Source organism: Rhamphochromis longiceps, linkage group LG14 (genome assembly GCF_057381845.1).
Source record: "Rhamphochromis longiceps isolate RC_006_pf linkage group LG14, R_longiceps_female_GT1.1, whole genome shotgun sequence".
NCBI lineage: Eukaryota > Metazoa > Chordata > Actinopteri > Cichliformes > Cichlidae > Rhamphochromis > Rhamphochromis longiceps.
This window is the reverse complement of record NC_140570.1, coordinates 27,429,594-27,455,151: the sequence shown is the minus strand read 5'-3', so window position 1 is coordinate 27,455,151 and position 25,558 is coordinate 27,429,594. Positions and strand designations below refer to the sequence as shown.

The 25,558-nt window shown below is 43.4% G+C and overlaps 1 protein-coding gene across 1 annotated transcript; it reads left to right on the top strand.

Moving 5' to 3' along the window:
- Positions 1–4: 4 nt before the first annotated feature.
- Positions 5–20,505, top strand: LOC146654252 (extracellular calcium-sensing receptor-like). Its single transcript, XM_085380151.1, has 7 exons — positions 5–9,120; positions 9,230–9,519; positions 9,639–9,937; positions 18,561–18,766; positions 18,912–19,133; positions 19,219–19,342; positions 19,434–20,505. Exons 1-7 carry the CDS (start codon positions 8,860–8,862, stop codon positions 20,336–20,338), a joined length of 2,307 nt encoding a protein of 768 aa, XP_085236277.1. The 5' UTR covers positions 5–8,859; the 3' UTR covers positions 20,339–20,505.
- The last annotated feature ends 5,053 nt before the right edge of the window (positions 20,506–25,558 follow it).

Below are 25,558 nucleotides of genomic sequence, written 5' to 3'. Positions count from 1 at the left end.
TAAGGCTGCACTTTTTGCAGCGATCTTGTATAGAAAACTATTTCACACGTATATAAAACAGGTCCGCGGCTCTGAACCGTAGTAAAGAGACCTCTGGCTAATAAGTCGGGTTCCGTGTGGGGCTCGTAGCCAAAAACTAGCTTTACTTTGTTGTCTGGGTCAACTTTGCTAGCGAGAGACAGAGTGAGGCGTTGAAAGGTTGTTTCAACAGAACTTACAGCCGAGTCTTAATAGCTTACTTACAACTGGGCTCGTCAGGCACTCTTTTTGGCTGCAGTGGTTATTATTATATTTGCATTCTTCCAGCTCCCGTTTCTGGTCGGTGACAACTCGTACTTTTCGACTCTCCTTTTTCTCCCTCCCTCGTGCTCACAAAACGGACTACACTGCCTATGAAGCTACATTCTTTAGGGCTATGCCTGTAACACTCTGCCTATTGCCTTCATATTAAATCATTTTTGTGAATAATTTTTAAAAATGTTTCTTCATGTCTATATGCGGCCGCAAGTAGGGGTGACATGGGCTGCGAGATTGAGACACAGGTATTAGAGACTCTTAACGCGTGTTTTGTTTGGGGCGTGGAAACCAAAAATGGTGAGGGCATAGCCGAACACATGAAATAGGAAAATACCGCAGTGTAATCCCTTTATTTCAGCAAAGTAACTGTATTTTGAATATCACCTTTTTAAACGGTAACTGTAACAGAATACAGTTACTCATATTTTGTATTTTAAATACATAACGGCGGTACATGTATTCCGTTACTCCCCAACACTGCTGATTAGTTCCAAAACACAAAAGAAAAATAAGTAAAAATAACAAAGTTTGTTGAGCAATAATAAAGTATTTAACATCAACTGAAACCAAGTAATTAAACAATATTGTGGACCTACATACACTCTCACCAACACACACACACCTTAAGTGCAACAGTGTTTCTCTGTTAACAAACACTTTGTTGCTGACCTGAGTCGTGGCTCGGGTGTATTGGGATCTAAAACAACATGGCCGCTTCACTTGTTGCCAAGCAGTAAAATAAAAAGCATGTATACACAACAGTACTCCCACCTCCAGGGAGTTCAAGGGGATAGTTGGGGAAACTGGGTCAAGGCCACCAGCAGGGCACGGCAGCAGCAGCACTCACAGGTGCTGTATCTACGTGTTCCCACGTTAACACATAAGCAGAAGAGACCTCTCTGGCACGCCAGCAAGATGTCCGTGTCCTCCTACCGAATCAGATAACTCAGCTAAATGCCAGTTCACATGCTATTACATTCAGTCTTAGCAATATTAGCATTAGCTTAATACATAAGAAGAGAGCAGGACAGTTTGTCTTGTAATCAGAAGATTGCCGGTTCGAGCTCCAACAGTCTTGGTCCATGGGCAAGACACTTCACCTGTTTCCTACTGGTGGTGGTCAGAGGGCCTGGTGGTGCCAGTGTCCGGCAGCCTCGCCTCTGTCAGTGCGCCCCAGGGCAGCTGTGGCTACAATGTAGCTTGCCATCACCAGTGTGTGTGTGTGTGAATTGGTGGATGACTGAATGTAGTGTAAAGTGCTTTGGGGTCCTTAGGGACTAAGTAAAGCGCTATACAAATACAGGCCATTTACCATTTTTACCAAACATCCTTGGTTAAGCTAGCGGCTTCAGTCTATTTCACAGAGGTGTGCTTCCACATTGAAATGGATGAAAACGCTTACGTCTCAGTCCTGCGCATGCGCAAAAGTGAGTGAGAATTAAAGAATTTGAAGAAAAGCTATCTGGAGCATGTACAAACTGATATTCATCTTTTAAGTTTCACCTCTCAAACAAAAACAACAACTGGTGAAAATATAAATAATACGTAAACAACTTAACAACCCCCAAAGCATCTAGGTCACGTCATGTGACAGTGCAACATCTAAACACAAGAGGTGGGAGGGGTAGCAAAGTGTGCCTGCTCTCCTTACACAGGAGCGGCGAGTCTGGTGACCTGGCTGTTTCGTCTTTGCCGAAACCACAGCATTGCAAACAAGAGCAGAACTTAAAGCAAAGAATCAATCTCATCAAGCTAGTATCGATCCGATACCGATGCTGACTTGGTATTGATACAATCGATTTTTGGATCGATCTACCCACCACTAACACACATCACATACCTTACAGGCCTTTATATACATTCTTGAACACAGTGAACATTTGTATTTAACCATCAAAATAAATGAACTATTTATATAGCCAGGGCTACATACCTAATGTCAGTCTTATCCCCTGGGTATTCCATGCCCCATAAACATCCAGTCCACAGTGCATCAAAACCTACGTCACACATTCACGCAAGGTCAGCCATCAGATGCACACTCTTAGGTGTTCAACCCCATCCACCATGATAAGATGGCATTTGATGGAGCATACAATTGATCTGAAAGCATTATTTAAACTAAATAACCTAGAAAAGTAAGTAACCTAGTTTGCACATTTTGATTGTAATGCTGCCTCATTTTCAATTATCGTGAGGACCACACATTTAAATATAGCTCACTTTATCTCAGTCTTCCCCACTGTTTAGTTGTGTTTTAAAACATTACTCTAGAGCAGCGGTGCTCAGCCACCGGGCCAGTCCATGAGTCATTTGGTTACCGGGGCGCAAGATTTGAGGCTCGGTTGTGACATTTATGGCTTTCAGGGTTTTGATAATTATTTTTGTATTTTTTGTATTGTTAACTCTGTCTCCCTGGGTCTTTTCATATGCGTTATGAATAAATCTTCTTTATTTTGGCACCAGTGCTGGTTTTATTTTGCTATTCATCGGCGACACCTTAAAAATATTGTTGGACATAAACCGGTGCGTGGCACAAAAAAGGTTAGGGACCACTGCTCTAGAATACCTTGAGTGGGTTTCCTCAAAGTCCTCCAAGTGCTGGATGAACATATGTTTAAAATATAACTTGGTCAACTAGTAATCACGACTACAAATGTGCTATGGAAATGCTATTACCTTACGTGTCTGTCTGTTGGTACTTGTGCAAGGACTAGCATCCACAATGTAAGAAAATAATGCATCTGGCTAGATGGAAATGTCTACCCATATCACTCATGGGAAGGGTTGCCGCTATAAAAATGATGGTCTTACCAAAAATAAATTATTTATTCTCAATGATCCCAACTAAACCGCCACAAGATTGGTTCAGATCTCTAGATTCATGTATGTCCAAATTCCTTTGGAAAAATAAACCCCCACGTATAAGCTTAAAAACACTACAAAAGACCAAGGATAAAGGAGGACTAGAACTGCCTAACTTTCAGCACTACTTCTTAGCCAACAGGCTTCAGTTTATCTCAGGATGGCTAAAACATACCCTCTTAGATGAACCTTGGCTAGATGTAGAACAAGCACTTTGCAATAATCTAGAGATCTCAGACCTACCATTTATCAGCTCAAACATCCAACGACATGAATGCTTTAAAAGCATCAACATCAGCTCTTCTCTGACAGCATGGTGGGAGTTTCTAAAATTGACGGCGTCTTCATTAATCCCATGCAAACGTACACCTATCTGGAACAACCCTGACATATTACAAAACAATAATATGATAAACTTTTCAGATTGGAGTGGTAAAGGAATCAAATATTTAGAACATATACTAGAAGGAACAGAATTTATTTCATTTGACGGACTAGTTACAAAATATGGGATCAACAAGAAAAGATTTTTAGAATATCAACAAATTAAATCCATAGTAAAAAAGAAATTTAAACTGGGTCAAGTTGAACTACAAACACCACCAAGTGTGGTTCAATTTCTTACTCTTAAAACCCCCAAATTACTATCCAAAATATACAGAATGCTTTCTAAAACAGATGAATCAATATCACTTCCTATTGCAAAATGGGAAGCGGATTTATCAGTTAACTTAGACCTAAACTTCTGGTCTCAGATTTGCTTAAAAACCTTTCATCTAATTAGAAATCCCAGTCTTCAATTAATTCAATACAAAATATTACATAGAGTGCACTATACAGGTCATCGGATGTTCAAGATGGGCTTTACGTCTACCAACAACTGCTCACACTGCCAAACCAATTCACCGGACAATTATATCCACGCTCTTTGGTTCTGTCCACCAGTTCAGAAGTTTTGGCGCGAGATATGTGAAGACTTATCGAAGTGTCTGAAATGTAACATTCCAACTTCCCCCTTAGTGTGTTTGTTAGGCAGCTTAGATAATGTCACTTCAGAAAAGAATATCGCCCATATGGTTTTCACTGCCCTATGCATAGCCAAGAAAACAGTCCTCATGAACTGGAAAAATAAAACCAATCTTAATTCTAACCAATATAGAAATTATCTATTAGATTACATTAGTCTTGATACAGCCTCTGCCACCACATCAGATCAATTGCTCTGGGCTCCTTTGATCAGCTCCATCACCTAGTGGGGGTGGGGGGGTCATAGTTTGGTCCCGCCTTCACTGTTGTGATTGGTGTGGGGGTAGGGACAGGCTTAGGGCGTCGGGGGGTTCCCCGGAGGCATCTTCCTTGGGGGGCTCAACCCGGGGTAGCGGTCACGTCCGGTTAGGGGCTCTGTTGGCTCTCAGATGACTGTTTCCTCGCGGCTGCGTGCAGCGGGGCTAGGGGAGGGTCTGTGCTGACGGACGTGGGTTACTGACCTGGTAGCCTGGCTGCCCCTGGGTGGGTCCGGGATGGGCGTGAGGTTCTGGGGGCGCTCCGTCTCTGGGCTGGGGCCCGGGCCGGGCCTCGGGGGCTTGGGTCCTGGTTGGTGTGTTGCCGGGGTTGTGGGCGGGTGGGTGCATGGGGGCCCAGCCCTGGAGCGGGGTGCCGCCGGTGCATCGAGCCACCTGGGAGGCTCTTCAACTGGTGGGGAAGATTGTCACATCTTGCAGGAGCTTTCCTCTCCTCAGGGGCTCTCTCTGCAGGAGGGGGAGATACAGGAGAGGTGGAAGAAGATCTCAGCCTGGGTGTTTATTGTCTTATGTAGTCTGGAAGATGAGTGGATGGTGGGGTGGGTGCAGTTTTCTCTGTGGTGGGGTTGGGTGGACTGTCCCGGGCTCTGTGGGGCCGGGAGGCGCTGCTGCGCTGGGCCCCGGTCTGGATGGGCCTGGGCCCCCTTTCCCTGGCGGGTCGCGGAGTATGGGGGTGCCTACTGGGGTCAGCGGGGGTGCTGGCCCCAGGGAGGGGTCACTTGCCCCTCCCTTCCTTCCCTCCCCATCTCCAGCTGCCTCCCTCTTCCCGCTCCACCACAACCACCCACACATGCAGGACCTTGGAGTAGGGGTATGTCACCAGGGTGCAGAGGAGGCCACCCCCCCTGTCCCCTTCTGGCTGCCTCTGCCTCAATTTTATCCCACAACTTAGACATTCACATTACTCACACTCTCATTACACATACATATAGGATCTTGGGGGTGGGCACAATACACGGAATCCAAAGTACCATCAGGGTGTTAAATACACGTAGACATTGAGGGCTAGCAGGAGGGACCATGCGCTTACCTGCTGCTCTCTGGCAGGTAGCTCCATGCCCTCCTGGGTTTTAAATGCACCTTAGAACACATATGCATCAACACTACAATGAGCGGGTGGAGGGAGGTTTGGAATCTTCTCTCACCCCCGTTCTCTGCGACCTGCTGGAGTGGGGGGGCTAGGAGGAGGAGTTGGCCGTCCGACTGCGGTCTGGAGTGTGGGGCCTTCCTGCTGCTGCGGAGTCGGGGTGGTCTGCCTCCCCCCACCGCAGGGAAAAGGGTAACACCACCTGGGTCTGGGTGCAGTTTCCCCCTCCAGGGGCAAGGGTACCTAGACCCGGTGTGTAGAGTACGCTTGGGGAGTGTAATCGTGTGTACAGCGTCTCTTTATGTCTGTCTCCACGTTGGTTGAGTGTGGAGTAAGTGCATATGAGAGCATGAGGGTGGGAATGGATGTTTGTTTATGTGTGTGCCTGTATTTCTGTGTCTATATGTCAGGTTGGGTGTCAGGCGCCACCTCTCTGGGGACATCTTAGGCCCTCCAAGGTTTGGAGGCCTATCTCCCCCTACCACCACTTCCCTGCCAGTGGCGGACTCCCTCAGACATCGGTGCGTTGGTGGTTCTTTGTGTCCGGGGATGGGCGTCCAGGTACACACCGGCTCACTCCTTGGCGGCCGCTTATCGGGGCCTGGAGCCTGGGGCTCGCCCGGGCCACTTCGGAGGTGGGGTGCCCCCGGCCTCTCGGCCTGGGGCTCGGTCACTCAGGCACGGCTGGCTGCCGGCGGAGCTCACGGGCGCGTCACTGCAACTCCCCCTGGCTTCTGCTCCGCGGCTGCTGAGTGAGCCCTCATCTGGGACTCTCCTCAGCTCTTTCTGGGACAGTGGCGCGGCTGCCCCTCTGTTGGTCTTCCTTGGTCTCTTGTGTTCTGGGGGCCTCTGGATGTCTGGAGTTTTGATCTCCTCCATACCTGCTTCATGCCCTGGAGGACGGGGCTGTGGCCCCCCCACACCCTCTAGCAGATCATTACATGAAGGAACCTTTAAAAAAAAAAAAACAACAAGCACGTCCATGCTCACAGGTGTACACACGGGTGATCACACCCACAAACGACACCCTTTTTGGCTCCTACCTCAAAGCACACTGTGTTCTGTTGATCTTATGTGCTGCACAATAATGTTTAATATTTAGTATTTACTGTCATATTCCCATATATCATTGTGATGTTGTTTATTCTATTACTCTTGTTCTCTTCTGCTTGTTTTCTTTTTTCTTTCTCAGCAGGTGACCCAGGTGATCGATATATGCATTTTTTTTTCTTCTTTTTTTTTTCTGCTCATTCTGTTGGTTTTTGTCTTTTGCCCTTCTCCCCCGTCCCTCTTCTCAGCTGTTTCTCTTTCCCTCTTTCTTTCTCCCCTTCTTTCCCCCAGTCAAGTCTGTCCCGCATTCAGTAAATGAAAATAAAATGAACAATAAAAGGTGAATCAAATGGACCATTACGGCAAGGCTGGGATGGTCAATTTGGTAAAGTAAATCCGTTGGGCATCTTTCTTTGCCTTTAGACAACAATTCTGATGGCAAAAGAGCCAAACGGGACAGGCAAAAGAAAAAAGAAAAAAAAATGCAACATTAACTAAAGTGAAATCCGTTTATTATGAGCTAACTAAGATTAAAACAGCTATCAAAGATGGAGTGGAATGTCGTGAGAACAGAGAAGCACCTGAGCTACTATTTTAGTGAGGTTAAGAAACACATAAAAATCCCAAATATGCAACATTTCCTCCCAATGCTTTGAATGCAGACTAATGAATGACTTTTGTGCTCAAAATTTTAACTTGTTTAGGGGCGATCGTGGCTCAAGAGTTGGGAGTTCGCCTTGTAAACGGAAGGTTGCCAGTTCGAGCACCGGCTTGGACAGTCTTGCTTGTTGTGTCCTTGGGCAAGACACACCCGTTGCCTACTGGTGGTGGTCAGAGGGCCCGGTGGCGCCAGTGTCCGGCAGCTTCGCCTCTGTCAGTGCGCCCCAGGGTGGCTACAATGTAGCTTGCCATCACCAGTGTGTGAATTGGTGGATGACTGGAAGTGTCAAGCGCTTTGGGGTCCTTAGGGACTAGTAAAGCGCTATACAAATAAAGGCCATTTACCCTTTTTTAATTCCTTTGTATTACTACAGATAGTAGTTACAGAGTAAAGACAATGTTAGTAGTAGTAATGGTTATGTAGTACAGTCACATAATAAATCCCGACAATTCCAGAATTTTCTTGCCATTTACACTTTCCAAAAAATAGATTTAAATTATTAATACTATGATATTTTTCTGTCTTAGGTATACCAGCATAAGATTGTGTGTGATAATATTGTTTTTCTCCCCCCAAAATTGGTGCAAAAACAAAAATATACACTCTTTCTACTCTATGAAACATTACTTAAGGATTAAAAATCTGTTGATGTTCCAATCTAAATTAAATAAAGCTGTATTGTATCATTTGCTGTTGCCAATTATTGTGAGGGAAATCTTGGGCCCAATCAAAACCATACTGTGAAGACTTAGAAATTCAACACCATGTAAGGGTTAATCCATGACCACATATTCTCAAGAAGGTGAGAAGATGACAAAACCCCTTTGTTTGAAGACCTATATAAACCAATGGAAACAATGTGTGCCCATATACAGACAATTTTAGATGGAAATGGAGATTGCAGCTCTTGTAATTGGTTTGGTATTGCCTGTTTGTTTGTTTCACCTCAACTCAGCTGTTGCCTTTGCAGTGTGTCTAGATGGTATGAGACAAATGACTAGGCATATAGGAGCTCAAGATGGTACGACGGCATCCTCTCTGAACTGCAAGCTGCAGGGAAGCACTCGTCTACCAGCATTTTCAAAGGATGGGGACTTTGTTATTGGTGGTGATTTTTCCCTTCACGTCTACATGAACACAGTTTACAGTGACTACACCAGCATGCCTGAGCCTGTAAAATGCAAAGGAAGGTTAGTAAGTAAGAAGTTCAGTAATGAGAAGAAGAAGAAGTAAAAACATGTTGGACTGTATGAGGAGAGAAATGTTTTCATGTGTGTTATGATCTACGGAACTACATTGATTCAGTATAGTGTTAAAAAATGTAAACAATGGTCTTTTATTCTTTATAAAAAAAATGTTGTATTTTAAAAAACAAATTATACAATATGTTAAATAACAGTTTTATAAAGGAAACACAGGAAAGGAATTATATTTAAAAGGAAATGAAAAGACTTTAATTTGTTTAAATTATCCTGTTGTTGATTTTTTCTTTATTTTATTTTTTAACATTTAACTTAAACTAAATCTACAGTGTATATTCTAACAGTGACACAACTATTTGCAGTATTATCACCAGTGAACTGCAATCATCGCGTACAATGGTTTTTGCCATAGAAGAGATTAACAACAGCACAGAGCTGCTGCCCGGAATCAGGCTCGGGTATCAGATCTATGACTCATGTGCATCAGTGCCTGTAGCAGTGCATATGGCATTTCAGTTTCTAAATAGCTTCGACCCTGTGTTTTCCACGGATAACAATTGCTCACATTCTGGTATGGTGATGGCTGTTGTTGGTGGCTCGGGGTCTACGACATCCATCAGTTTGTCCCAAGTCATCAGTTCTTTTAACATTCCCCAGGTAAATGCCAATTTCCAATTTCTGTCAATTTTTGTATTTAAAATATGCTATGTGATATTTGTGTTTGCGGTATTTTCTGAGCTACACTGTTTTATTTCTTTTGGTTTAGGTGAGCCACTTTTCGACATGTGCATGCTTGTCTGACAAGCAGCAGTACCCAAGTTTTTTCAGAACAGTCCCCGGTGATCAGATTCAAGCTGAAGCACTAGCCAAGCTAGTGAAACACTTTGGCTGGACTTGGATAGGTGCTGTTCGGTCAGATTCGGATTATGGAAATAATGGCATGGCTTCATTTCTAAAAGCAGCACATAAAGAGGGGATCTGTGTGGAATACTCTGTGTCTTTCTATCGGACAGACCCACAGAGCAGAATTCAGAGAGTGGCAGATGTTATCCGCAGGTTTCCTCATCAGAGATAATTATTGTGCATTGACTTGTTTAATTATTTGTAAAATAAATGTTTGATCATGTGAAGACATTTAAAAAACATTTTTCTAATGCATTACATTGTCTCTCCAGGTCTAAAGCTGTAGTTGTTGTGGCATTTGCATCTTTTGGAGACATGAAGATCCTGTTGAAGGAGCTCACATCACATGAGCCTTCCCCACCCCGCCAGTGGATAGGCAGTGAATCATGGGTAACCAACCCAGAATTAACGAGGTTTAGTTTCTGTGCTGGGGCCATTGGATTTGGGATTCCGAAGTCTATAATCCCAGGCCTCAGAGACTTCCTGCTGAAGCTGTCCCCCTCACAAGTGGCTTCTTCTCAAATACTTACTGAGTTCTGGGAGGATGCATTTAACTGCACACTGACCAAAAGTAAGACATTTTTCTTGGTTTAAATTATCTGATCAACTGCTGATGTCGGATGTAGCTTCATTGGTTGACCTATTTTAATTGAAAAGTTATTAATCATGACCAAGTGTGAGGAGAAAATACAGGTGTAACTTGAAAAATTTGAATATCATGAAAAAGTTCATCTATTTCAGTAATTCAACTTAAAAGGTGAACGTAATATAAGATTAGACTTACTGCATGCAAAGTGAAAAATTTCACACCTTTATTTGTTTTAAGTTTGATTATTATGACTTACACCTTATGAAAACCCAAAATTCAAAAGCTCAGAAAATTAGGATATGGTGAAAAAGGTTCAATATTGTAGGCTCAAAGTGTTAATGTCTAATCAGCTAATTAATTCAAAACAGCTGCAAATGGTTCCTGAGCCTTTATCTCTCAGTCTGGTTCAGTAGGAATCCCATTTATGGGGAAGACTGCTGACCTACAGTTGTGCAGAAAATCATCATCCACACCCTTCATAAGGAGGGGAAAGCCTCAAAAAGTCATTACAAAAGAACTTGAATGTTCCCAAAGAGCTGTATCAAAACACATTAATAGAAAGTTATGTGTAAGGGAAAAGCATGGAAGAAAATGGTGCACAAACAGCATGGATGACCACAGCCTGGAGAGGATAGTTAGGAAAAAGGCCATTCAAAAGTGTTAGTTAGTTAGTAAGAGTTAGTGCATCAAGAGCCTGGACATGGGCTTCAAATGTCGTATTCCTCTTGTCAAGCTGCTCCTGAACAACAGATGTCAGAAGCGTCTTACCTGGGCTAAAGAAAAAAAAGAACTGGTCTGTTGCTCAGTGGTCCCAAGACCTCTTTTCTGACGAGAGTACATTTTGCATCTGAGGTTGTGCTGAGGCTTTTATCTTTACACTGTTCCTGCAGCAGGGCCTCAAGGCTGGTCCAAAACTCTTCTCGCTCTCCTCCTTGCAAGACACTTTAAATCCTTAAAGTGTGGCCAAGCACAGTAGCTATCTTGGGCCACAGATGGTTGAGGGTAGCTACACGTTGTGAAGGTGGTTTTAAATTTCACCATGTAGTTTGAGTCATCATCGAAGACCTCCATGGTGTGATGCAGGTGGCAGAAAACAGATAAACCCCTGAACATGAGACATATGTCTCACCTCCAAGAAGCTCAGTCACACACCTGTAGTAGACAGTTCAAGAAAGTAAATATTAATCTACACAATAACTGTCAAATATCCGGTCTTTAAGTGATGACGTGATGAATCCTGCTTCCAGGCCCAAACTACCCTGCTTTTGTGTTTTTAACATTTTAATGCTTTGTATCTAGTTCTATTTATTCTCAAAAAGCCCCTAAAAACAGTCAGTGATCACTGTCGCCCTCTCTCGGTTTTTATTAACGCTAAAGCTCAGTTTTTAAAACTTTACAATGCAACTACAGCCCAGCCCATGCAGCAGTATATTAATGACTAACCTCGGATTGTGGATGAATTATCTCAGTTGTTCTCTTGACTTAAGTTTGGTCCGTTTACAGCATCCTGCCATGCGACTGCATTTGTCTCTAACCATTGAGAATCCTCACGGCAACCTTTATCGAGTGGAAAGAAGTTAGCATTCATCCTCCACCTTCACTGTTTATATTATGCTAACATAGCTGTGTCGCTAGCGATCACTTAGCTCATTATTATATATCAGTTATATATCAGCTAGCCAAACTAAAGTAACCCTACAAATGCCACTGCAGTTTACTTTTCTGTCTTCATTTATGTCAGAAGTGATAGCAGAGCTGTACATCTTAATTTGTTTCAGAAATCTCTCAGTCAGGACAGGCTATATTATATTTAGATGGAAGCTAGCGAGCTAACTCCTTGCTAACTTCTAACTCCATTAAGTTTAATAAATTCCGTTTTCATGGATGCCTGGATGTTTAACTTAATTGCTACACCTGGTAGAGCAGCCACACTGATCTTTTTATTACAGATGAAAGAATTTAGACAGTTTTTAGCTCTCGGTGATGCTGCAGTGATCATTTGGCTTATGGACATGCAGCGGAGTTTGGGCCCAGACAAGGCTAATAACGTCAGACTTAAAGAACGGATAGAGCTTTTTGAAGAAACAGTAACAAAAAGTTAAAAAATAGTTTGATTTACTTGCATGGCTCAAGGACAGTCGCCAGCTTTTGGAGTTAAAACGACTAGCTTGTGCTTTTGTTTGGCTGTAACCAAAGTCTTGTTTGCTCCTGGTGTAGTTCCTCCATATTAGCAGGGCTGTCCTTAAGGTGTCTAATTTTTCTTTCTTTTCAGTGTCATAAAGCTGTTGAATTTTACTTGAAATAGTCTTTTGGCAGAGCAGTTGGAAGTTGGATCACCTGACGCTAAGTGTAGTACATTTTCTAACCCCCTATCTTTTACCACTGATAGTGGTTTACAGTCCAGAGCAATCAATTTTGCGAGAGAATTTGTAAGTTTGTCCAATGTTGACTTACTAATTTTGGTCCTTAAGTTAGTCATTTCATCAAGTATGGGCTGCCATCACCTTTTGTTGGTACTCAGACTGCTAGCAACATGTTTTGCATTTAGATGGTAACATGAAGTGCTTCGGTGTTATGTGTTGAGACAACGCCAGTCTCTGCGATTCTTTTGGTCCTGGTAGTGATCACGTTTCCATGTTTTACACAATCCTTTTATTACCCATTATTCTTACAGATGCATCTGGAGATCAGCACACTGCATCCTATGCAGTCCTATTCTGAAGGGTGATCTAAAGAGTAACACAGCAGTTACAGTTATAACCTCTGGTCTCCTTCCCCCTACAGTAAACACGCCCACAATAGAAAAAAAAGTGGTACAGTTGCCAGAGGTGTTGACGCCCTGACCCCCATCTCCTTTTAAGGTAGTGTCCATTTGCCCTTTGTCTGCCCCTCACCCTCAGTAGCTTTTGCTTCCTGCCCTGGGGGTGGGTGTTGATTGTCCTCCTGCCCTGCACCTCAATTCTTTGTTCCCATTCCAGGCCTATTTCCTATTTTGTATACCCATTAACCGCCATAATGTAATATTACAAGAAATCCGAAACTATATTCCCTTTAACTCTGATGTATATTAAGGAATCTATTCAAACTCCTTTTTCACAGTTTGCACAAAACCACACTGTCATCAAGCCTTCAGTTGGGTAGTCTTTTGAAATTAAATTTGCCTTTCATCCATCCATTGCTAGGATCATTCCTAGCAATGCACTTTCTTCTGATTCTTTGTAGCTCTGATGTGTGCATCAGTGTAATCGATATACCAGGAAATTGTGCATTGACAAAAGTTAGCTTTTGCCTGGAATGCAAACTGCAATTAAATGTGTAATTTTTTTAGTACGTTGTTGTTTTTTTCAAATTAATTAATCGCAATTAACACGTTAATCAGAATCAGAATCAGAATACTTTATTCATCCCAAGGGAAATTAGGGTTACAGCAGGCAGCACGCTAATGGCGCATGCGCACTGTGGAGCAGGGAAATTATTTTACTGCTATTGTTAAATAATTGTCATCATTACCATTGCATTAATAATATAATCTGGAGTTTATATTGCATTCAGGGGTTGAACAGTGTGTCTTTCAGAAAGGCTAAAAGTAACAGGACAGGAAACAGGCTTGGAGAGTTTTGCAGAAGTGAAAGTTATTTTGAGCAGCAGGCTAAGACGAGGCTTTAACAATGTAACAGATAGCTTTAAGAAGGCCTTAAGATGTTATGCATACAGTTATTATGTTGACCTTGTATTTCAGGTGCAGTTATGACTATTTTATACACAATGCATATCTGTGCTTATTAAAGAGTTGGAGCTCGGTCAATTAATTGGGGGTTGGAAGCTTTGTTCGGCGCGATGTCCGGACAATCTATTGTGCAAGTGACTTGGAGCCATAGAAGGAATTGCAGTACATGCTTACAAAACACTTATATATCAGGTCATTTCATATTAAGGTTTTAGTAGAGGTTCTTGGTTAAAACATTTATTTAGTAGAAGACATACACATAGTCTCAGTGAGCCTCTGTCCTGGTGAAAGGTCAGAAGTGCAACAGGTGAATTGAGAAAGAGCATGTGGGGTCAACACACACACACACATGAGTTAGATTTATTTAGAGGAGAGATTAGTCGTGTCTCGGCAAGAAAGAGGAACAATTCACTTTAAGACAAGAACGGAAAGTACCAGCCATGAAAATAGAAGATGATCTTCTGGGTTAAAAGTCATTGTGGTGTTGATCTGATCTATGTATAAAATGTATCTGTGACGCATGAAGGGGCGTCAGTAAATCAAACCCTGATGCTATAAAATATCTGTTTATGCTTTGATTAAGTCGGAGATCACTTGCTGTCGGCGTACAGAGTGTTCTTCCCACACGTGTGTAGTCATTAAAATCATTGTTTGACCAAGACCTTCTGGACCAAGGGTGGTTTGTACTCTCCTTCCTCAATTTTGAACCTTAACAGCACTTACAAAGGAACCTTCTGACCAACTTTACACAAACATCACATTTGGCAGACATGTCAGAAAGGTAGGCTGATAGGAAAAAACAACGAAAATACACTACATGAGGTAAGAGGAGGAGAAAAAAAACCTCCACTCAGACTGAGCTCCTAGTGGGAGAACAGTTTGATAACAGAAAAAACACCTCAGCACAAAAGCACATGACTATCAATACACCATAGAAACACAAGACAAGCAACAGGGGCGGGTAAAGGGTAAGAGAGAGCCGGTGTAGACAGCGCATCCGGTCCTGCAGCATCTGTGCTGGTCCAGTTGACTGCTATCTTCCCCGGTAGGGCACAAGCATCGAAGGCGTTGGAAAGGGAGGGGGAATGAGTGAGTGCTTATCAGTGTAAGTGTGTGTGTGTGCGTGTCCATAGTTTAGCTGAGACAGTGTCCTTCGGCCTATCAGGCTAAGTAAACAGTCCTCCAGCCAATCCAGGTGTCCTTGCATGGGATGGGAAGAATAGCCGTAACACAGTCGTTATCAGGGAGTGATTGTTTGGCTCCAGCCTTGGGCCTGCAGCTGGTGCCGTGATGGGGATCCGCAATGTTTATGTTGGTTTTGTTAATTTCCATGCAAGCAGCCCAGGAGAATTTTTCAGGCTGCTCTTTAACACTCCGACACTGGCCTCTCGATCTCCCGTTGGAGAGTCACGAGCCTCCCCATGATGGTATCAAACTTCTGTTCCATGGTGTTATCGTTCTTTTGATTCTGAGACCTCACAACTGCAGTGATCCGTTCCGCGATGTTTTCCAACTGTCGCTCAAGGGTCTCATTTTGAGCAGGCCTCTCTCTGATGTTTCCCCTCATACGCTCAATGGTGTTGTTTTGAGCCTTCACAGCAGCTGCAAGCGTCTCCAAGGTGTTGACCATATTACGTTCGTTGTGAGAGGTTGCGCCTCGTTCCATTTCGATTCCAGCGGGCAGCCTTGGGGGGGGTTTGAACAGCCGGTTCCGCTCTCTTATTTCTCCGATAAACCAGGGCTAAGCCAACTCCGATCAGCATGAACCCTGTTATCATGGTTCCGAATAGATAGATATCTTCAGCGTCCTCGATCGACAGTCCCGCCAGGCACATGATCCTCCAGTTCTGCCACCCGTCCATCGTGTATCCGGCAGGGAAAGTCGCTCCAGGGCACTCAGGCTCTCCCGAGCCCAGATTTCTCGTTGAGAAAAGGGTGTCAATAGCATTCAGAGACCAGCTGATCAAATCCATAATTCTCTTTTAGGTTTTAGAGAACGACAGTGGGAGGCTATTCCAGGGAAAGTAATGCACACAAGACAAGACAAGGACATAGAGGCAAGACAAGGACATAGAGGCAAATTCCGACTCCTAGTTTTTAAATAACCAATTCAAAGTACTTACAGAACAATCAGGTGTTCTGCATTAAATAAGATAACGTGCAAATTATTTTTGCTACTCCTAAAAAATTTTTCTGTCCACTCTAACATAAAGGAGAACATCACAAGCCTGATATCTGCAGGCCTGAAAGCAGGAGGTGTATCACCCCTCGTGTCTTCGACCAGCGTTTACATTGCAAGCTGCCTTTGGTGGCATTTTGGCAGCAACTGCAACATTTAGCAGTTGCCTCATTGTTCTGACACACAAAACAAAATGTTTGACTGCACGACACACTTACTACACACTCCTAACATGCTAATGTCTTGCATCTCAAAACTTGCTGCCTCTCGCTTTCTCGCTGCCGTTTTCCCCCTCTTCCTAAACAACCAAAGCCATTTTGCCATATCATCTTCTGAGTGGTCAACATGGCACATTTTTCCACCAACAGGAAAGAGGTGTTTTTTTTCTTTTCTTTTTTCTTTTTTTGATCGCAAGAAGAGTCTGCTTCCAAGCGCTTTCCTTAGAAAACACCGTTTTTTTTTCTGCAGTAAACATAACAACAATATTCAGGAAAAAAAAAACATTGTGTGTATTTGTTATCGTAACTCTGGTTTTACGTGGCCTATCAACACAATTTAAAAACTGGTACATACTTTGAAGTTCACACTTTTAAAACAAAAATTGGAGGCTCAGGGTTGACATAGCAGCTTGTTGCTGTGTCATCTTACATTGGTCATGTGTAGTTTGATTCATCACCAGATACCTCCATGATGATATAGAGCTTTTTGAATAAAGTAGTCATGAGGCGTTCTCGTGTAGTCATGATACGTTACCAGTGGGAGACCAAATACTGTTCCAATTCAACGTACGCATCAAGCCAAGATTGTGATTGCGGATGTGTTCTCGCTCCGCCTTTTTTATTGAGCATGCATTGGTGGTGACTTGTGTGTACTTGGTATAGCTAAATATCCCAGAATGCATTTCACTGAAAACCCAAACGCAGCAATGGCAGAGCGTGGCTAAAAACATTTAAATATTACTCTTTCTGGGTCACAAAACAAACTTTTAATTTATTTTCAAGAGAGAATGTAGCTGTGTAAGCTTCGAATATCTGCTCGACTTATCAAGATATCAAATATTTCCAAACGTGCTCCGACGTTTTCAGAGATGCCTGTTACCCACCAGCTCCATAGCAGACCGGGAGGTCGAGGATCACTAGAGTTGGCAAGAACAATGGACTCCTGGCACATCGTTTTGACCCCCCCGCGGTGTTTCGCTACTCAGGTTAAATATGATATATAAATCTCTTAGATAACTTCGAAATGTTAATGTTTGGTTTATTTCAGTGTTTTATTTGTTCCTGAGTAAATCGGTTTAGCTGAGATTAGTGTTAAGCTTCATAACATATTAACCCTCTGGGGTCCAGGGTGTAATTGGCCGTTTTTGTCTACTTTTGATTTTACATCTATATCTTACCTTTAAAAACTGTTTATCTTGCCTTGTTTGCTTTCATTATTTTCAGCACAACCTCAAATATCTGAAAATGGAGTTAATTTTTCATTTTGGCATACTATATTAGCACAATTGATCTAAACTCAGAAAAAAATTTCAACCGCCTACTGGTGTTGGCCCTCTGGCCAACACCAGTAGGCGGTAGGGTAAAGTGGCTATGGCGCGATGGCGCAATATGGCAGCCTCGCTTCTGTCAGTCTGCCCCAGGGCAGCTGTGGCTACAACCGTAGCTTGCCTCCACCACTGTGTGAATGCGAGAGTGAATGAATAGTGGCATTGTAAAGCGCTTTGGGTGCCTTGAAAAGCGCTATATAAATCCAATCCATTATTATTATTATTATTATAGGAGAACACCACAGGCCTAAACCCTGCAGTTCTGACAACAGTAGTTCTACCAGTCCTGTTTTCCATGTGGGGATAGCGTTTACACTGGAATCTGCCTTTGGTGGCTTTTTCTGGAGCAAATGTGACATTGACTAGTATAACTAACACACAAAACAGTGACTACACTACACACTAAATATAGCCTCCAAACACACTCAACGTCACTAATGTCTCACATATGAAAACACGCTCTCTCTTTGCTCGCCCGCTTTCTGTCACCAGTGTCACTCCTAAAACTTCCCCCTCTTCATACACAACAAAATACCACATGTTGCCATATCATCTTTTGATTGGTTGATATGGCACAATTTAACACCAATAGGAAATGGGTGTTGTTTCTTTTTTCACTTGCAAGCGGGGAGTGATTGCAGGCGCTGTCTGTAGAAAACAGTTTTTACTGTTTCTTCCCGCTGTAAACACCACTGTTTTGTTTAGGAAAAACAATAGTGTGTATTTGTTATCACAACTCTGGTTTTACGTGGCCATTTAAAAACTGGTATATAGTTTGAAGTCCGCACTTTAGACCCACATTGAAATGGAGACTCTGGGTCGCTGCATCTTGTTGCTGTGTCGTCTTAAATTGGTCATGTGATTTTGACGCACCGGCGCGTTCATCGACCCCAGAGGGTTAATCACAGTTAAATTAAGAGGGGACGGCAGTAAAAACTCCGGACCCGTGATATCATCAAGTGTGGTGTTCCAACTGTACAAATCGCGAGTCCGTGCTTGCATTCTCGTGTTCTTGGCAAGTCCGGACTTGCAGAGAACATGAGTACGGACTCGTGTACTTGAGAATTGAGAAAGGGCCATGATAAACTACTTTATTCTTCCTCAACCAATCAGAAGCACTCGTGTGATTGTTTGCCCTTTTTGTAATTTTTAGATGCCACTGCAAAGAAGAAAGTATGTGATGGAAATGAAGACATACAGAATCTGCAAAACCAGTCCACTGACAAATCACAGCTAAGAGTTACTAACATGGTGTACAAGGCCGTGTATGCAGTAGCACATGCCATCCATAATGCAGTGTGCCAGGAAATAAATGGCACTGCAAAGTGTGACAAGTTAACCAAGTTAGAGTCCAAACAGGTCAGAAGAAATAAATATGTTGATGCCAGTGTCTTTCATCAACTGCAATATGAGTTGATATGTAATATTAATATTTGTTATTGAAATATTGCATAATTATTTTTTTTCCTTTCCCCTCCCATTATACCTAATTTCGTCTTTTCAGATTTTAATTGAGCTGAAGAAAGTAAATTTTTCCCGAAATGGCTATGAAGTGTCATTTGATGCTAATGGGGATCCTGTGGCTATTTATGAACTGGCTAACTGGCAGAAAAGTGAAAACGGTGCGACTGAGATAGTGGCTGTAGGGCTGTACGATGCATCACGGCCCGTGGGCCAGGAATTCCAGATCGACAAAAACATTACCTGGATGGAGGGTAGCACGAAAGTAAGCAGTCAAACTTTAGTAAACAATGATTACAGCTGCATATTAAATATTTACATGTATTCTCCAACATTTATGTCTTTGACAGGTGCCAGTGTCAGTGTGCACGGACAGTTGTCCTCCAGGAACTCGTAAAGTGTTGCAGAAAGGAAAACCCATCTGCTGCTATGACTGTACAGCATGTCCTGAGGGGGAGATCAGTAATAGCACAGGTAAAGAGAAATGATTGCCATGCATTTAAAATGTTTCATTGTGTATATATGAAAATCAAGAAAATTTTGTATTTATGTGTTTTTTATCCAGATTCGACTGATTGTTTACCTTGTCAAAAAGAATTCTGGCCTAACGCAAAGAGAGACACTTGCATCCCTAAGCCTGTAGAGTATCTTTCCTTTCAAGACCTCCTAGGAATTATCCTGGCTACATTCTCAGTTGTGGGTGCCTGTCTGACCATCGTAATTGCAGCTGTATTCTTTTGTCACAGGAAAACTCCAATTGTCAGGGCCAACAACTCTGAGCTGAGCTTCCTGCTGCTCATCTCACTGACTCTGTGTTTCTTATGTTCATTAACTTTCATTGGAGCACCATCTGAGTGGTCCTGCATGCTGCGTCACACTGCATTTGGGATCACCTTTGTACTCTCTATCTCCTGTGTACTTGGGAAAACTATAGTGGTCTTAATGGCTTTTAAAGTGACAATTCCAGGTAGTAATGTGATGAAATGGTTTGGTCCTCCACAGCAAAGAATGACTGTTGTGTCTTTCACCTTTCTTCAAGTTTTAATATGTACTGTTTGGATAGTAGTGAGCCCTCCCTTTCCAATAAAAAATCTAACCACGTACAAGGAGAAAATTATATTGGAATGTGCATTAGGCTCTGCTGCTGGCTTCTGGGCTGTGCTTGGATACTTAGGCATACTTGCTGCCTTTTGCTTTGTTTTAGCAGTCTTAGCCCGCAAATTACCTGATAATTTCAATGAAGGCAAGTTTATCACCTTCAGTATGTTGATATTCTGTACTGTCTGGATCACATTTATCCCAGCATATGTCAGCTCCCCTGGGAAATTTACTGTAGTTGTGGAGATTTTTGCAATTCTGGCCTCCAGCTTTGGTCTAATAATGTGTATATTTGCTCCCAAGTGTTTTATCATATTGTTCAAGCCTGAGAAGAACACCAAAAAATATTTAATGAACAAAAATCAATCATAGTATATCAGAGCTTCTAGTACTTGCAATTATTGCAACATTAAGCTGGAATTGTACAAATTCAATGCAAAAAGAAAAGTTTTCAAATTTTTTTTAATTTCAAAAATCTCTTTATTTTCAACTTTTTTCTGTTATTAATTAATGTTATTGTTATTTATTCATATTATTAAAATTTGGGCTATAATGGTTGTAATGATGTATATAAACTTGAAATGCTCCCAAAAATGGCACTACAGCATGTAAAAATATAATATAAGCTCTGGCGGACTTGGTTCTATGGTATGTCTTAAAGGGTTAAAAGCGTCAACATTAGCTCTTCTCTGACAGCATAGTGGGAGTTTCTAAAATTGACGGAGTCTTCATTAATCCCATGGAAACGTACACCTATCTGAAACAACCCTGATGTGTTACAAAACAATAATATGATAAACTTTCCAGAGTTGTAAAGGAATCACATGCTTAGAACATATATTAGAAGGAACAGAATTTATTCCATTTGACAGACTAGTTACACAATATGGGATCAACAAGAAAAGATTTTTAGAATATCAACAAATTAAGTCCATAGTAAAAAAGAAATTTAAACCCGGTCAGGTTGAACTACAAACACCATCAAGTGTGGCATAATTTCTTACTCTTAAAACCCCAAAATTACTCTCCAAACTGTACAGAATGCTTTCTAAAACAGATGAATCAATATCACTTCCTATTGCAAAATGGGAAGCGGATTTATTAGTTAACTTAGACCAAAACTTCTTGTCTCAGATATGCATACAAAGCTTTCATTTAATTAGAAATCCCAGTCTTCAATTAATTCAATACAAAATACTACTACTTTCTGGGGGTGCTACGTCACCAGGCTGCCCTGGCTGGGCCTTGGGTCCTGGTTGGTGTGTCGCCAGGGTTTTGGGTGGGTGGGTGTATGGGGGCTCAGCCCTGGCGCAGGGTGCCGCCAGTGCATCGAGCCACCTGAGGGGCTCTTCAACTGGTGGGGGAGGCTGTCACATCTTGCAGGAGGTCTCCTCTCTCCAGGAACTCACTCTGCTGGTGGGGGAGATATAGGAGAGGTGGAGGAAGAACTCAGCTTAGTGTCTATTGTCTTGTGTAGTCTGGAAGATGAGTGGATGACGGGGTGGGTGCAGTTTTCTCTGTGGTGGGGTTGGGTGGGCTTTCCCGGGCTCTGTGGGGCCAGGCGGCGCTGCTGAGGGGGCACTTGCCCCTCCCTTCCTTCCCTCCCCATCTCCAGCTGCTTCCTTCTTCCCGCTCCACAACAATCACCCACACATGCAGGGCCTTGGGGTAAAGGTGTGTCACAAGGGTGCAGGGGAGGCACCCCCCCTCTCCCCTTCTGGCTGCCTGTGCCTCAATTTTATCCCACAACTTAGACATTCACATTACTCACACTCTCATAACACATACAGTGGGGCAAAAAAGTATTTAGTCAGCCACCGATTGTGCAAGTTCCCCCACCTAAAATGATGACAGAGGTCAGTAATTTGCACCAGAGGTACACTTCAACTGTGAGAGACAGAATGTGAAAAAAAAATCCATGAATTCACATGGTAGGATTTGTAAAGAATTTATTCGTAAATCAGGGTGGAAAATAAGTATTTGGTCAATAACAAAAATACAACTCAATACTTTGTAACATAACCTTTGTTAGCAATAACAAAGGTCAAACGTTTACTATAAGTCTTTACCAGGTTTGCACACACAGTAGCTGGTATTTTGGCCCATTCCTCCATGCAGATCTTCTTGAGAGCAGTGATGTTTTGGGGCTGTCGCCGAGCAACACAGACTTTCAATTCCCGCCACAGATTTTCTATGGGGTTGAGGTCTGGAGACTGGCTAGGCCACTCGAGGACTTTCAAATGCTTCTTACGGAGCCACTCCTTTGTTGCCCGGGCGGTGTGTTTTGGATCATTGTCATGTTGGAAGACCCAGCCTCGTTTCATCTTCAAAGTTCTCACTGATGGAAGGAGGTTTTGGCTCAAAATCTCACGATACATGGCCCCATTCATTCTGTCCTTAACACGGATCAGTCGTCCTGTCCCCTTGGCAGAAAAACAGCCCCATAGCATGATGTTTCCACCCCCATGCTTCACAGTAGGTAATAATAATAATAAATTTTATTCATGAGCGCCTTTCAAGTCACCCAAGGACACTTTACAATAGAATAAAACACTTAGTAAAACAATGGGAGAATAAGAACAATAAAATACAAGCACAAGATAAAATGAACAAACAGTGGACTCACAGTGAATATGCAGATTTGAACAGATGAGTTTTGAGTTGGGATTTAAACTGGGGGAGAGAACCAGTATTTCTTATTTCAGGGGACAGAGAGCTCCACAGCCTGGGAGCAGAACAGCTGAAAGCTCTGCTTCCCATGGTGGTGAGGCGGAAGGAAGGTACAGTAAGCTGGATAGAAGAAGAAGAATGAAGTGAACGGGCAGAACAAGTGGTGGTTAACAGGTCAGAAAGGTAAGAAGGAGCGAGGTTATGAATGGCCTTGAAGGTGAGCAGAAGAAGTTTGAAAATTATCCGGAATTTCACAGGGAGCCAGTGAAGTTCCTGAAGAACAGGGGTGATGTGCTGGTAGGAGGGGGTTCTGGTGATAATGCGAGCAGCAGAGTTCTGAACCAGTTGAAGCTTATGGAGGGATTTTTGGGGGAGACCATGCAGAAGAGAATTGCAGTAGTCAATACGGGAGGTAACAAGACTGTGTACAAGAATGGACGTAGACTGGGTGGAAAGAGAAGGAAGCAATCTGTTAATGTTACGTAGATGGAAGTAGGCAGCAAGGTATGGTGTATGGTGTTCTTGGGATGCAACTCAGTATTCTTCTTCCTCCAAACACGACGAGTTGAGTTTATACCAAAAAGTTCTACTTTGGTTTCATCTGACCACATGACATTCTCCCAATCCTCTGCTGTATCATCCATGTGCTCTCTGGCAAACTTCAGACGGGCCTGGACATGCACTGGCTTCAGCAGCGGAACACGTCTGGCACTGCGGGATTTGATTCCCTGCCGTTGTAGTGTGTTACTGATGGTGACCTTTGTTACTTTGGTCCCACCTCTCTGCTGGTCATTCACCAGGTCCCCCCGTGTGGTTCTGGGATCTTTGCTCACCGTTCTCATGATCATTTTGACCCCACGGGATGAGATCTTGTGTGGAGCCCCAGATCGAGGGAGATTATCAGTGGTCTTGTATGTCTTCCATTTTCTGATGATTGCTCCCACAGTTGATTTTTTCACACCAAGCTGCTTGCCTATTGTAGATTCACTCTTCCCAGTCTGGTGCAGGTCTACAATACTTTTCCTGGTGTCCTTCGAAAGCTCTTTGGTCTTGGCCATGGCGGAGTTTGGAGTCTGACTGTTTGAGGCTGTGGACAGGTGTCTTTTATACAGATGATGAGTTCAAACAGGTGCCATTCATACAGGTAACGAGTGGGGGACAGAAAAGCTTCTTACAGAAGACGTTACAGGTCTGTGAGAGCCAGAGATTTTCCTTGTTTGAGGTGACCAAATACTTATTTTCCACCCTAATTTACGAATAAATTCTTTACAAATCCTACCATGTGGATTCATGGATTTTTTTTTCACATTCTGTCTCTCACAGTTGAAGTGTACCTCTGGTGCAAATTACTGACCTCTGTCATCATTTTAAGTGGGGGAACTTGCACAATCGGTGGCTGACTAAATACTTTTTTGCCCCACTGTACATATAGGACCTTGGTGGGCACGCTACACGGCATCCAGAACACCATCAGGGTGTATAGCCTGACCCCTGGCGCCGTTGCCCACCTCTCAATTTTACATACACGTATACATTGAGGGCTATCAGAAGGGGCTATGCGTTTATCTGCTGCTCACTGGCAGGTAGCTCCATGCACTCCTGTGTTTTAAATGCACCTTAGAAAACACATTCATCAACACTACATATGAGCAGGCGGAGGGAGGTTTGGAGTCTCTGTTGCCTGTTGGGACGGGGGGGGGCTGGGAGGAGGAGTTGGCCGTCCGATTGGGCTCTGGAATGTTGGGCCTCCCTGCTGCTGCGGAGTCGGGGCGGTCTGCTTCTCCCCACCCCAGGGAAAAGGGTAACACCACCTGGGTCTGGGTGCACTTTCCCCCTCCAGGGGCAAGGGTACCTAAACCTGGAATATAGAGTACGCTTGGGGAGTGTGATTGTGTGTACAGTGTCTATTTAGGTCTGCCTCCAAATTGGGTGAGTGCTGAGTAATTGCATATGAGAGCATGAGGGTGGGAATGGATGTTTGTCTCTGTGTGCGCCTCTATGTCTGTGTCTATATGTCAGGTCGGGTATCAGACGCCACCTCTCTAGGGACATCTCAGGCCCTCCAAGGTATGGAGGCCTATCTCCCCCCACCACTCCCCCTGCCAGTGGCAGACGCACTCAGACATCGGTGCATTGGTGGTTCTTTGTGTCCAGGGATGGGCATCCAGGTATGCACCGGCTCACTCCTGGTGGCTGCCTGACGTGGCCTGGAGCCTGGGGCTCTGTCAGCGGAGCTCACGGGCACATCACTGCAACCCCCCTGGGCTTCTGCTCCGCGGCTGCTGAGTGACCCCTCATCTGGGGCTCTTCTCAGCTCTTTCCGGGAGAGTGGCACGGTTGCCCCTCCATTGGTCTTCTTTGGTCTCTTGATCTCTGAGGGCCTCTGGATGTCTGGAGCCTGGATCTCCTTCATACCTGCTCCATGCCCTGGAGGACGGGGCTATGGCTCCCCACACCCTCTAGCAGATCATTACATGAAGGAACCTTTTAAATACAAGCGTGCTCATGCTCACAGGTGTACACACAGGTGCTCACACACACAAACTACACCCTTTTTGGCTCCTACCTCAAAGCACACTGTGCGCTGTCAATCCTACATGCTGCACAATAATATTCAATATTTAGTATTTACTGTTATATTCACATAGATCATTGCAATGATGTTGTTTATTATATTGCTCTTTTTGTTTGCTTGTTTTCTGTTTTTTCTTTCTCAACAGGTGATCCAGGTGATTGATATATGTATTTTCTGTCTGTTTGTTTTGTTGGTTTTTGTTTTTTGCCCTTTATCACCGTTCCTCTTCCCCGCTGTTTTTCTTTTCCTGAAAAGGCTGACAATCGCGGTGTTTTTAGCTCCTGCCGTTATCTTAATGGCCATTACACAGTACAAAACACAGCTCAAAACCGCCACGTATATGTGCA

What these genes read in the sequence shown, in the direction of transcription:
- LOC146654252 (XM_085380151.1), top strand. Translation starts at nt 8,860, where the DNA reads ATGGTTTTTGCCATAGAAGAGATTAACAACAGCACAGAGCTGCTGCCC. An exon ending in GGATGGAGGGTAGCACGAAA is followed by an intron (nt 19,134 to 19,218) that starts GTAAGCAGTCAA and finishes TGTCTTTGACAG; the next exon opens with GTGCCAGTGTCAGTGTGCAC. An exon ending in GGAGATCAGTAATAGCACAG is followed by an intron (nt 19,343 to 19,433) that starts GTAAAGAGAAAT and finishes TTTTTTATCCAG; the next exon opens with ATTCGACTGATTGTTTACCT.